The 14837-nt window shown below is 36.5% G+C and overlaps 1 protein-coding gene across 2 annotated transcripts; it reads right to left on the bottom strand.

Annotated features, from left to right (window-relative positions):
• Positions 1–3144: 3144 nt before the first annotated feature.
• Positions 3145–14175, bottom strand: LOC120632803 (DDB1- and CUL4-associated factor 12). 2 transcript variants are annotated; one of them, XM_039902814.1, is made up of 10 exons: positions 13807–14175; positions 12274–12430; positions 10178–10330; positions 8959–9080; positions 7872–7971; positions 7204–7354; positions 6199–6356; positions 5622–5778; positions 3745–3842; positions 3145–3340 (listed from the first exon to the last, which is right to left on the bottom strand). In XM_039902814.1, exons 1-10 carry the CDS (start codon positions 13902–13904, stop codon positions 3188–3190), a joined length of 1347 nt encoding a protein of 448 aa, XP_039758748.1. In that variant the 5' UTR covers positions 13905–14175; the 3' UTR covers positions 3145–3187. The 2 variants fall into 2 exon arrangements, with proteins under 2 accessions (XP_039758748.1, XP_039758749.1); XM_039902815.1 differs by lacking the exon at positions 13807–14175 and having other exon boundaries at positions 10178–10347; positions 12274–12299.
• Positions 14176–14837: the final 662 nt, after the last annotated feature.

The raw sequence follows: 14837 nt of genomic DNA, 5'->3' as shown, positions 1-14837 counted from the left end.
TTAATATACATATATAGTGTGCACCTTGTGGCATACTTAATTGTAATATGACAATTGATATAATCTTACTTTTAACGATCAATATGTACTTTAATATATTGAAGAACAAGCTTTTAATAAAATATGACTTCAATTGAAATTAATTAACGAAATTTTACTTTCATCACTAGTGGCCGGCACTGCACGTAGAAATGTTTTTTAAAAGCGTTGTATGCTGGCTGTAAAAATTTAGACGAATTTGAGACGCAAAAATCCTATACTAAGGCTGCTGTATCATTTATTTTTCACTCCAAACTTCAATTAATTTTGAACTAGCGAAATCTAACCTACTCCCTAATACATTTTATAATTAAGTCTTTTGTACAACTTATTGCCAATATGTTATTGCTCTTTATTTTGTATAAATGTAAATGTACAATGGCCTATATAGTTATAAATATGCAGTTCATTTCACAATGATCTAAATATATTTTAATGTAGCACAATATTACACACACTAGAATAAATAGGCATTTAAGGGTATTTGAATGTATTAAAAATATCACTTGTGCTAGTGTAATCCATAAAGATAATCATTTTTTGAAGTATCTAAATACTTGGACCTTGCTCGCGCGATTACCGTTGTGAAGTGAAGTGTTGAGTCGACCTTTATTGTTCCGATAGTCGTTTTAGTCAATGTTAACATCTTAAGAAGCTTTCGCTTGGTTGTTGGATCAAGGGTCGGATTCTGAAGGCAGTCGTTGAAAGAACGCATATTGTGAGAAGGTTCCTCACTCTAGAGGCCTCTCACCGCTGGTCGCTTTTTTTTATAAATTTTAAATAGTGCTGTTTTTATTTATAAATTCAAAAAATTCAAAATTCATTTATTTCAACTGAATTATGAATTCTGAATTTTTTTGAATTATAATATATAATTTAACAATGGTAAGAATAAAAAAAATGTAAATCAATAAATGATAAAGTAATTATATTTTAGTAATATTTCATTTCAGAAAACTAAAAGGAGTATATTTTTTTTTATAAATCTTACAATAAAATTATTTCAGTGATTCGTCGACTCTCTATTTAGTCTTATAACTGTCACAAGATTGTGAACAATGTGGAATCGCTATTGTTATAAAGACCAGGGACTTAAATTTTATAATCGCGTTTTACTATATAGTGTATCTTGGATTCATGTTTGAACATGTTTGAAATGTTTCTCATATATTCAAAAATAGGATATAAAACATCGTTTCACATTAATAAGCACGTAAAACTAGACTTAAACGCGCGACACTGCAGTTTACATTTTTATAGACTCGTGACGCCATTGCAGTCACGTGACCCCAAACCAAGCGTTTTGGCGCCAAATTTATAAGATTAAATTCGTTTATAAAATTTTATACAATACTGGAAATTGCGACGAGATATATATATATATTGTTAGCTATAAAATATCATTTAAGAATGTTAAAAAAACAGTCGAATTTCACTATTATACGCGCTTACGTTTAAAACGTCGCTTTTTAAAATTTAAATACTAATATATAGATAGTCAGTATTGCGCACTGATTATGAATCAATTTAATTCTAAACGTCGCAATCTTGGAATAAACGGTTACTTATTAGATTATTGTGATATAAAAATGGCAGTCCTGTTGATAACTTCCTTTTTCTAAGTGTTAAAATTGACGTCACGATGTTAATTTCGTGTCATGGAGGGTAGAGGTAAGAAGAATCATCTGTGTATATGAAAAAGTGTCGTCAAAATGTATTAAATTAGGATGGCGCCACATTTGCATCAAGGTAACTCTTAAAAGAAGCGCCAAATATTGTTAGAGTAGGCTTGAAAAATAAACAAGGAAGTAAGGTTATATTTACCACAATATTTTGTACAACGTAAGTATGGAGAACGTAAGTTGTTGAAATTCTCAATAATTAACTACTTTAGTCGATAATGGCATTAAATTTTTTAACTCGGCATACTTCAATTCATCTACGATTGCTACATTCATACCATACCCTGTGCATCCACCAGCGCCATTGTGGAGGATTTTTGAACTGTTATTTAGCGCAGTGTCAGGACACTTTCTCAACTTTTCTCCCATATAAGATGACTCTCCTTACCTCTACCCTTCATATTTCGTGTGTAGTTAAGATTTAATTGTCCCAGATTATCGCGTAATGGTAACAACCAATGGACGTTCAGTTTTAGACCATAGATAAACTATAGAATTCCACAAACAGTAGTATGTGATCGTGGTGTGCAGTTAGTAGAACGGTGATCAGTACTGTGGTAACAAATGGTAGTAAATGTGTCGTGTCACTATATCAACCCGCCACGAGAATATCCGGGTGCTTCTGTCACCGTAAAAGTGCGTCAATGACATGTATTTGTAATGGTGACCTTTTGCAGTATATACTGCTTTGATTGAAGTAACATTCAGTATACTGTAGCAACTTATTAACTAGTTGCCATCAGTTTGTGCTGCGTCGAGTTGGAATCCCAGCACTCACCTCTAACCTTTTTAAAGTCATATGCGTTGTCAGTGGCGTGCACTTCATATATGTATAAAAGCACTGCCAACCCAAAAAATTATGTTTAACTTGTATAAGAGGAGGATTTTGCCTTACTGTATGCACACCTTGGTAAGAAACCCAGTGCACGTCACTGTGCGTTGTAAGCAATTACAATATCACTTGCTTTAACAGAGCAGGAAAACATCGTGAGGGAACCTGCATGCCTGAGAGATTCTCCATAACGTTCTAAAAGGCGTGTTGAGTCCACCAGTCCGCTCTGGGCCAGCGTTGTGGACTAAGACTAGACCCGTGCCCTGTAGTGGGCTGGCCATGGGGGTTGATGAGATATGGTCATCTTAAGTTTATTCTTAATTTTTCTGCCTTCCGCGGCGAATATTACCGATCGTTATTGTTGTTATGCTCTCTTCTCCCTTTAGAAGTATAATTTCATGACCGTAAACACAAAACTGTGTTTACTTTTAGTAGTATACTGGCGTGACCGTTGCTATCATATTGTGGTAGCCATTAGAAGTGCATGTGTATTTTTGCTATTGCCATATCCCGTGTGTAGTTTCCTGCGGCCGTTGATCTAATCGTAGATCGTTGGCACTTATTTTTCATGGTGACCATCCGTGGTGAACTATGGTGACCTTCATGGTAGGTACCATCGGTGGAACAGGTGCCGCTATTGCCATATCCCCGCGTAGTTTCCTATGAGCGGCGCGGACAGCGGGCCCCCCGCGGTAAATATCCGAGTCCCACTGTCGTCGTAACAGTGTGTGTAGATCGCTGGTACGTATTTGACTTGGTTGAAGCCGTCCGCTTCTTCGTCCGGAAACTGTAAAGAAAGTTAGGTTTAGCAATTTGATCATAAAGTTGGCGCAGTCGGTAGGTATTGTCCTACTAATATTATAAATGCGAAAGATTATATGGATGGATGGATAGATGTTTAACATTACTGAACTAATTTGACGATCGAGATAGATATACCTAAAAAAATGTGCCGTTCCCGCGGGATTCATGGAAAACCAATAATAAGGCGGACGAAGCCGCGGGCAACCGCTAGTGAACAAATATAATAAAAGGTTAACATCAATAATAAATAAACATCTAACCGTTCGGGAAATGTACGTAGTAAATATGTACCTACAAATTATTCTAATATCTAAACTAATTAGAATTATGTAAAATGCTTTCCAAATAAATAGATAAAAATAAATTAATATATTTATGAAACCTCACCACATATCCTCTGGAGGCTTTTAGTGTGACGGTTTTGGACGAGTGGATATTGCTTTCTAAATATTTGCCCGCTCGCAAGTCGTAAAACATTAGTAAACCTGAAAAGAAAAGGCTAGGTTAAATATAGCGTATGTGATATAAAATAATTCGAAATAAATAAAGTTGACAAGAGAAACCTGGCGAATTTACATAAAAAAATAAAATAAATATTTTTTCTGAAGTATAATTTCTTTAATAAATCATACAATAAAACATTTAATTCCGGGACAAGTTTAAGTGATCACAAAGGTCATTGTGTTCTATTTAGTCTTAAGACTCACGTGACTATGGAGGGTAGAGGTAAGGAGAGTCATCTGTGTATATGAAAAAGTGTCGTCAAAATGTATTAAATTAAGATGGCGCCACATTTGCATCAGGGTAACTCTTAAAAGAAGCGCCAAATATAAATATTGTTAGAGTAGGCTTGAAAAATAAACAAGGAAGTATGGAGATACAAGGAAGTAAGGTTATATTTACCACAATATTTTGTACAACGTAAGTTGTTGAAATTCTCAATAATTGACTACTTTAGTCGATAATGAAATTAAATTTTTTAACTCGGCATACTTCAATACATCTACGATTGCTACATTCATACCATACCCTGTGCATGCAGCGCCATTGTGGAGGATTTTGAACTGTTATTTAGCGCATACACTGGACACTTTTTCAACTTTTCTCCCATATAAGATGACTCTCCTTACCTCTACCCTCCATACACGTGACTTTAAACCTTTTGTATCAGTCTTATAGCGACTGTAGCACCATCTAGTAGGTTCTTATTACAATGAGACACTTTTTATTTATTTTTAATATTTTATTTATACACTTTATTTGTAAACCACAAATAACGGTTTTTATACAAGAGTGTGCAAATTGCTTTTTCTCTAATTTGTAACTAGTGTTTTTACCTGTATATGGACGAAATAAATTAAATAAATTTTAATATGGACTTTTGAAAACTACAATGTTTCCTGCTAGATGGCGGTACGGTCGCTATAAGACTGATGTAAAGTTAGTATATGCCCTATCCCATTTTCGGCTTCGGCGGTAGGAGAGCTGTAGCTTAATGGTCAAGCGTTCAGGCACTTGCCAGAGTAGCAGGTTCAAATCCTGTCAGTTTCGAAATTTTCGTATGCATTTTAACATTGACTAAGAACATACAGAATCCTCATTCAGCCATTATTGTATGCAGTGCATTGTGTCAAAAGACAATGGAAACGCCCAGCGCACGTTCACTTTATACCTGCGGAATGCTGCTAGCTCACAATTTTTTTCCCATTTTCCCATTTTATGGTGAGTGCTTAGAACATTAGAGGTAAAATAATTACTGTCAATTGCTAAATGGTATGAAGTGACTAGCCGTTTGTTCGAACAACCATTCTAAAGAGGAGTGGTTTTGACTCTTCAATATTAGTCGTGTACACAGTTTCTGCATATTCTTAAATCTGTTTTTTGTTAATTATTTATATTGATATTAAGTGACTAGCAGTTTATTCGAACAACCACTCCAAAATGGAGTGGTTTTTGACTCTTCAATATTTGTCGTGCACACGGTTTCTGTATATTCTAAATTCTGCGTATTTTTTACATTTAATAAATTGGTATTCTCTCCCAATGTTATCATTAGACCAGGGCGCGTTTGGAGCCCTCGTAACTTCAGTTTTAAATTGACGAATTTAGTTAACGCCGTCAACTCATTTATATGTCATATTTTACATGTAATTTACGCATCAAAAGTGCCATCTATGTAACTATTTGAAAAAAGAAATATTAGACGAAAAAAAAAATTTTTTTAAACTGTGGTAAAAAAGATAGAACTAGCCGATTTTCCTCACCGAGCCCCGTGCCGATGGTGAGCATGTCGCCACGGAAGCTGGCGGAGCGGATGCCACAGCTGTTGTAGCGCGACGTGATCTTTTTCACGGACTGCAGCGTGCGGCAGTCTAGGAGCAGCGTGTACGACTTGCAGCCGATCGCGTAGATGCCGCTCTCCTGTAACGTTATTATTTTTTTTTAATCCACCACAGACCAGACAAAAGAGAAAATTCGGAAATTATAAATCTGATGTACATACCAAAATCACTTAATTACCCCAAAGGATTCACCTTAAACTTTTTTTTAATCTACCACAGACAAGACGGGAGAAAAATCGAAAATTATAAATCACCTAACTACCCCCAAAATATTCACCTTAAACTTTTTTTTAAAATTCACCACAAACCACCAATTCGAAAATTATAAATCACTTAATCAGTCCTAAGGATTCACCTTTAACATTTGTTTTTTTTTATTATTATTTCACTACAAGTTTTTGCAGATAAGAATGTTCGAGGGTGTTCGCCTCCAAAACTTTAGAACATATTATACGATATTGCCAATGTGATTTAAAAGTGAAGGCAGTGGAGCGCTGACCTGCGTGGCGAGGCACACGAGGTCCTGGCAGGAGGGCAGCTTGCGCGACAGCGTCTGGCGGAACGTGGCCGCGTTCCACACGTGGATGTACCCGTTTAGCGTTAGCGCCGCGATCTCGCGCCACTTCTCGTTGAACGTGATCGCGCGGACCTTCTGACCTGCGGAATGCATACTAATATTATAAATGCGAAAGTGTTTTTGTTTGTCTTCGGCTCAACCGTCCATCCGATCTTTTTTATTTACTTGATAATGTTTTATAAATCGCGTCTTAGGTGTCGTGCGACCCTGTCCCCAGCAACTTGCCCGCTTTGCAGTCACGCGACCCCGCCCTCAGCAACTCACCCGCTTAGCAGTCACGCGACCCCGTCCCCAGACACTCACCCGCTTAGCAGTCACGCGACCCCGTCCCCAGCAACTCACCCGCTTTGCAGTAACGCAACCCCGCCCCCAGCAACTAACCCGCTTAGCAGTCACGCGACCCCGTCCCCAGACACTCACCCGCCTAGCAGTCACGCGACCCCGTCCCCAGCAACTCACCCGCTTTGCAGTAACGCAACCCCGCCCCCAGCAACTAACCCGCTTAGCAGTCACGCGACCCCGTCCCCAGACACTCACCCGCCTAGCAGTCACGCGACCCCGTCCCCAGCAACTCACCCGCTTTGCAGTAACGCAACCCCGCCCCCAGCAACTAACCCGCTTAGCAGTCACGCGACCCCGTCCCCAGACACTCACCCGCTTAGCAGTCACGCGACCCCGTCCCCAGCAACTCACCCGCTTTGCAGTAACGCAACCCCGCCCCCAGCAACTAACCCGCTTAGCAGTCACGCGACCCCGTCCCCAGACACTCACCCGCCTAGCAGTCACGCGACCCCGTCCCCAGCAACTCACCCGCTTTGCAGTAACGCAACCCCGCCCCCAGCAACTAACCCGCTTAGCAGTCACGCGACCCCGTCCCCAGACACTCACCCGCCTAGCAGTCACGCGACCCCATCCCCAGCAACTCACCCGCTTTGCAGTCACGCAACGCGACGGGCGCGACGTAGCCGTGGTGCGGCGCGGGCTGCGCGGCGGGCGCGGGCGCGCGCCACAGCGCCAGCTTGGAGTCGCGCGACCCCGTCACCAGGAACTCGTCGTCCAGCCAGCACATGTCCAGGATCTGCAAAGACGCGCCAAATGCTTATGACCGATGGTTTTGGTACGCGAATAGCTTTTGAGCTCTCGAAAGATAGACAAATATAAATAAATAAATAAAACCTGACTTGCGCAAAGGGGAAAGATACAAAAATACTTAACCTTTTTAAAATTGCTTATGGAGTAAACCTATTTTTAATAAGTCCGTATACGAGACGTACTTAAATTGCATAAAAGACACTTGCAACCTTTTCATGAGACATAGTAAACTTTCATAAAAGATACTTGCAACCTTTATACGTGTTTATTGATAAATACTATTGACAGTGTGAGAAGCTAAAGAAGGGTCATAAAGGACAGATACGCAATTGATAATGACAAGATTGCTTAAAATTCACTTTTTTCAAAAAACGTCCCAAAATTCCCGCCATCTTCTTGCTTTAGAATCTGCAATCTGAACCGGTTTTAGATCCACTACAGGTTTGACGTTTCAAAGGATGACAAAAACTTCGCAACGCATACTACGTGGTTCTGACACATACCCAGTCTCTGTGCGCTTCTCCCACGCACACGGGGTCGAGTGTGGGCAGACTGTATATGGCGAGCTCACACGAGTTGCGACCGCCGGTCGCCAGCAACGTTCTGAAATTGTATTATTCCTACACTTAAATATATTCTTTAATATGCTTGGAAATTTGAGCATTATTTTGACAACCTTCTTCCAGATTAATCGAAATTGCTGTACTGGCCAAAAACATGCGAGCAGCGCCCGTCAAAAGTTGTGTGAAAATCTTTATCTATCTGCCAAATAAAATTATATCTCATTACACTCCTAGCTGTCGTGTAATTTAAGAATGGAACTCTTTACTCCGAAGCATGGCAACAAGGAGGTAACTTATCGAAGATTTTATTTAACTTTAATTGTACATCCTTTATTTAAAATAGTTTGCTATTATGTAGGTATATGAGATCCTGTCAGGGTGTTTCAAACATAATTATTTACTTTCCTTTATTCATTGTTATACTAAAAGATTACAATATTATAATGTTAAATAATTTACATGTTATAACAAAACAGAATAATTAAATTAAATTAAAATTCCAGTCAGATTGTAATATTGGAGAATGGTTTGTCAAAGTTATTGTTTATCGTCAGATTGTTATTTTTTAATTTTATATAACACTTCAATTAAGAATAAAGGATAAAGGTAAAGATAAAAATTAATAATAATATAAACCTTCATTGCATAGGTAATTCTTGTAAAATGAATATATAGAAATTCTGGGATATCGTAAAAGCACTTTTGCAACCATTGTTTTAAGTTTTCTCCTATTTCGAACTGGCTTGTAAAAAGAAAGCTGAAAGCTGACGATCTACAAAAAAAAAAAAAAACAACACTTTAACGCGGGTAGAATTGTGTTGATCGTTTTTTGTCAATGATTTTGCAAAGTAATTGTAGTTGGCAAACTGGCATAAGAGTTAATGAAACGTTTTTTTTTCTCAAAGCATGACCTAATTATATCTTTTGGCATTATTCTTTAATTAATATTTCTTTTCATAATTATAATTTTTACTATAAACATAGCCAGTATTCAAGAGAACAAATTTTATTTTTTGTATATTTTTACCTAGAGGGGTTGATTTGTAGAGCGTGTATGCCAGTTTGGTTCTCTGCGCCGGGCCACGGCGCGCGCGGACGCAGTGTGGGAATCGCGTCGAGCGAGCGGGAGCGGACGTCGTAAACCATGAGCTGTAATCATCATCATCATCGTATTTATATATATAATTATATTTGTGTATATATATAGTAATAATTATATTACTTTATTTCAACTACCCATTATATATATATATATATATATATATATATATATATATATATATATATATATACACATATCTAGTATGTTGGGTCCTGAAAATCAGCGTTTCAGTATTCTTTGGCAGGTACCTACTGCCATGATGCATCACAGGGCCGAGGAAGTGAAATATTAGATTAAAAATAAATGATTTGGTTTTATTTTTAATTTCATCTTTGATTTTATTTTCCATTTCAATTTAATTTTTTGTAAATACTAATGTTTGTTTGTAATGTGTTGTTCAAAGAGTGGTTATTTTAATTACCATAAAAATAAATCAATGAAATTTTATATATTTTGTTTTTATTCCTATGGGAGAAGCCTTAAATAAATGAATATCAATTTTAATTTTAATTGTCCACAGGGAAGCAGCATACATTTTAGTTATTTGTTATTCTTTCTCTCTCTTTTTGTCAATAAAACTTATTATAGTTATATATCCCCTTCAGAATTGATGCATTCAAAATGTAGTGCTGGCACAAATTGTTAGGTGTCCGGACACAAACTTGTCTATCCTGTAGGAGCTGAAGATCCAGACCCATCTCTCTCTTCTATGTGCTCAAAGACAGCTCTCATGTTAGAACGCCTTATTATAGCGGGCCGCGTGGAGAGTAAGAGTAGCAGAGGAAGACTATCAACCCAATTGATTGACAGCATTTGTATGCACTCGCACGATTACCAAGTCTAATTTGGAAAGGCTCTAGATCGTACCGCCTGGCGAGCATTAATAAGAAAAGCTGGCATAGAGGGTATGCAGATGATATAAAATGAAGAAAATCTCCCGTACAAGTTATAAAAAAACTTAAGTATTGGCATTGCAAGAGTTCTAAAAAGCCTAACCTTAAGTATTTATAACTCGTACTGAAGATTTACTTAATTTTATATTCGCATACCCTGTGCACACCCTGTATGCAGGCCACTGATGATCACGGCCTTCAGCCATGAGCATACGATGAAGAAGAAGAAGAGATTATTATTGTTAACTCACCTTATTGCACTTTGTCCCAAAGACGACCTGTCTGTCGGAGAGCCACTGCGAGCAGAACACCTTATTCATGTTGCCGAGGTTGACGGGCGACTCGCGGAACATGTCGTTGGTAAGCATATGACGGGTCGCGTACGAGGGCTCCACCGACCGCGGCTGGACACAAAGCATCACTACTGGAATAACTAAAGTAAAGAGTAGTATAACCCGCGCTATTAAAGAATAGATTTATAAAAGGCGGCCGATGTTGGGCTATCTCTTTCGCCCAATACACGGCCGTGCGAACATTTGACACCCTCCTTAGCGCAGCGTTGAGCGCTATGGTTTTATGTTGCAGGTCAGGGGTCCGAGGTTATAATTTCTGAATTTTCCCTGGTCAGGTCCGGTGGGAGGCCGTGTCTTGTTACACCACTACCGACAAAATAGTGCTGCTCTGAGCGATTTAGCGTTCCGTTACGATGTTGCGTAGAAACTGACTAATGGCTTTATATAAAAGAAATGTTTATTGTATGGCAATAACAATTTATAACAAATTACCAAATACTTTAGGATTGAAATTATTGAATAGCTTATGCTTCGTCAATTTTATTCAGTAGACGAATATCTAAAACTAAAGGCTTAAATTATTGTATTTCTAGGTTTATATTTTGGTTTACTTTACATTATCAAAATTAAGATTAATTTGCTATACTCCGCGAAAAGCAGGAGAATCTGTGTGGTGTAATTTATAATTTCCAAAGCCGAAGATCTGTTTGGTGTGGAGTATAAGGATTGAAGAAATTATAAATTACACCACACAGATTCTCCTGCTTTTCGCGGAGTATAGCAAATTAAGCTTAATTTTGATAATATATCATGGATTTCCGCAAAGTAACGAAATGCTTCTATCCAATATTACTTTACATTATTTAATTTTAAGTTGACATTGTAATTTAATTTCACAATTTTTTGATACCTTAATTTTTCTGTCGTTTTGTATAAATTGGAAAAATAATTTTATAATTAAGGTGTTATTATAATTTGCATGCCATAGAATGGCAGATTGTAGCACGTAACTTGTTTTGTTTTATTATAAGATCAAACTTGTTAACCTGCAATCACGCAAATAAAGATTTGAATTTGAATTTGAATTTAATTCCTAACAGTGCAGCCTGGTTACCACAAGCTAAGAGTGTGGTCAAGTTTTAATTCTATTATGCAAATGTGACAGCTTGGGTCACTTTTTATAAATACATTCTAAAAAAGCATGGGTTATATAAAATCATCACCATTATCAACCTATTACCAGCTAACTACAGAGTAAAGATTTCCTCTCAGAATGCTGTAGTCCACAACGTCAAAGTCCGAACAGCAGATTGGTAGACTTCACAAGCCTTTGAGAACAGTGTGAAGAAATCTCAGATCAAGGTCTCTCATAAAACTTATATTGATTAATGTCAAGGATTATTTTTGTGGTTTCCAAAATATTATGAGCTATTAAAAAACGACTGGTAGTTTTTAATTAATTAACCAAAATCCAAATACACTAAAGAAGAAAAAAACAAATATTTGCAAATTGTTAACTATTGAAATGACTTGACTCCAGGTGCAAAGATGAAAGATGAACTACAATTCTAACAAATAGGGTAAGACAAAGCTGTCAAAGGAACATGGGCAGACCTAAGAAAAGATGGGCTGATGATATAATCCACATCACTGGGACAGAGTGGATGAAAGCTGCACAAGACAGAAGAGTGCGGAAAGATATGGAGAAGGCATTCACCCTATGGGATCCATTTAACATAAGGACTAACATACCAACACTAACTTAAGAGTTTATTGAAAATCACACTACCATAAACTAAGAGTAGTTTGTAAGGATTGAAACTTTTTTGTTAATTAGATAGAATAAATAAAGCTTTATTATTATCAAATACACAAACCTATATAGTATATATTTTTCCTTTTTTCAGTGGTTGATATTACCACTGGCAGGTAATCAGTCTAATGATAAAATTTCATATGTAACAATTGTCAAAACACAAAATTATTCAGGAATTAATAAATCATTCAGTTAAAGAAGCTTATGTGGAACAATACCTCATGAACAAGAATCTCACCTCTGGTGCTAATATTTCCCTTGATCTTATGTAGTCTACAAAATTGTAGGATGTGGACAAAATTTTGTGCTGCTGTGTGGGAGTCTCTTCTTCGCTGTCGCTGTCTGAATAGCACACAAAATCTTCTGGTTTGTCCGGCTTCCGCTGTTGTTCTAGCCTGGAAGATAAAGCTACTGTCAGTTAATAATCATTATTGTCAGCATAATTAATGTCAGTCAGCTGGGATTTTTTAATAATAAATGACATGCAACAGTGATATGGATCTTAAATACATAACTCTGTTAGATTAATCTTGTAAAGTGGGGAAACAACTAAACTTTTGCTAAATATAAATTAATATGTTCCAGATATTTTATTAAATTGATTAGCATTTTAAATAATGTTTTCATAATTGTTTTTTAAATTAAAGAATCATCATCATCATCAACCCATTACCAGCTCACTACAGGGGCTTCTTATTCTGAGTCACTGCTGAGAATAAGAAGGGTACTATCGTCCACTCACGCTGACTCAGTGTGAATTGGTTCACTTCACATCCATTTGAGAATGTTATGTTCAGAGAGGCATGAAGGTTTCCTCACAACATGTTCCTTCAATGTTTTAATTAATAAATCATTTAAAAGATAATTAAATTTATATTTGATTCACAGCCAATGATCACAACATTGTGTCAGTGGGTATTTTGGTATAAATTCGGGTGCATTTTCTTGTATTCAGACTTAGACGATGCAACAATACCTCAAAGAAATAAGGTCTCTAGTCTGCAAGCTTGTTCTTCATCCTCAACATTATTTACACTAATAATAAAGCTGAAGAGTTTGGTTGAATGCAAATATCTCTGGAACTAAAAATTTGATTTGACAACTCTTTTAACCCCAAGAAAGCAGACTTTTAAAAGATGGTTATTTAACATAAGGCTTCAACACATATAAAAAATTGTGATCAGGGGGTAGCCTAAAATGTAGTGGTGTCCTAGAAGATGCCTTTTCACTCATGATTTGAAGGTACTCACATGGTGGGTAAAATAGATAAAAGGGCTGTTCAAATCTTTGGGTTGCATATAAGAAGTGATGAAGCATTTAGCTATGGGCCAGGGACTATAAGGGTGAACAATCCTACAATGTCACATCGTTTGATTGATAAAAGTGTGGAGGGACCAGATTAAATTGTTTACAAGCATGCCCTCCAAGTTATACATTGTAAAAATCTGACACAGGCAACCTTACAATGCTTTAAATTTTCAAATTTGAGTTCATGGAAAAGCTAATTTCCTAGGCATGGTTATTAATAGCCCAAAGTTGTACATTCAACAATGCATAATATTTTACGTAATTTGATTATTGTTGTCAGGGTATGTAGCTATTTACTGTAGAATTGCTAGGAAATATACACACAATTTATTTTTCGTTTCTTTCGTTGAAAGCGCTTTAAAAACACCATTAGAATTATTCAAGTAATAAGAATAAAATTTTTTTTTCTTGCTAATCGATATTCTTTTCACTACGTATGCAAAAGAAATAAAAATGTTTTTACCTTAACGCTTTGACTTTGGCTCTTCTTTCCTTTATTCTATTGGTGAGGTAGCAAGACGGATACCTCCCCTCGATGGCACGTCGCACAGTTTGCGCCATTTTATAAACTAATTAACAAAACCTAAGCCTTTAATTATTAAAACTAAGCACAAAAACGATCAACTCGTCACTTTCGTTTTGTCCTGTTGTACATGGATCCATAATGCGACATCTTTCATTATTGCGATCTTGTTTCCATTATAGGGATACTTTTCGCTCTCCACCATTAGGCACTTTGTTAAACAAAACACATCCAATATAATTTATAATATCTAAATTAGATAAAGATTGTCTCTATAATCACGTACTATTTGCAATAGAAAAATAATAACCTTACCACAGATACTAGCAAAAATGCTTGACAAGCTGTCAAATAACATGCCATAGCATTACTCCTGCACTGGGTAGTCTATTACTCGGAACCATAAAATTAATATAAACTATATGTATTCACATAAGTGTATACACTATACAATGCATATTATCGGTAATTTATGAAGATACAGCAATAAAACTACAGATACAGTATCAAACTTTCCTTTGAAGTGTTTTGCAACTTTTCTACATATTTTCAATAATTACGGTTTACTAATCACTCACTTGAAAAAAACTCTAAATTACACATATAACTTGTTATTTTGGAAAATAAGCGCCCATAAAATTTTTGATAGTGACCCCTATCATCTCGCTCTAGCATTCGGTTGTACTATGTTCTTTCTATTTTTCATCACAGATTTAATAACTTTTTTCTCCTGTGAATACAAATTTGAGAAATCAATATACCTATAGTTATTCATGAGGTATTGCTCTAAACTGGTAAAAAGTAGGTCAACCTCTTTTTAAAACTGGTTTGTTAACGGTAATAAATTGTGCTATATGAAAGATTAACAACCAGCGAACGAAATATTTTATTCGTTGGCTGTTTAAGCAATCAGTGAAACAAAACTTTTGGTACCTACCTATATAAAAAAACTATAAAATTCATTATTAAAT

This window comes from Pararge aegeria, chromosome 20 (assembly GCF_905163445.1).
Source record: "Pararge aegeria chromosome 20, ilParAegt1.1, whole genome shotgun sequence".
In the NCBI taxonomy this organism is placed as follows: domain Eukaryota; kingdom Metazoa; phylum Arthropoda; class Insecta; order Lepidoptera; family Nymphalidae; genus Pararge; species Pararge aegeria.
The sequence above is the reverse complement of the archived record's forward strand: the minus strand, read 5'-3'. Positions and strand labels throughout refer to the sequence as shown.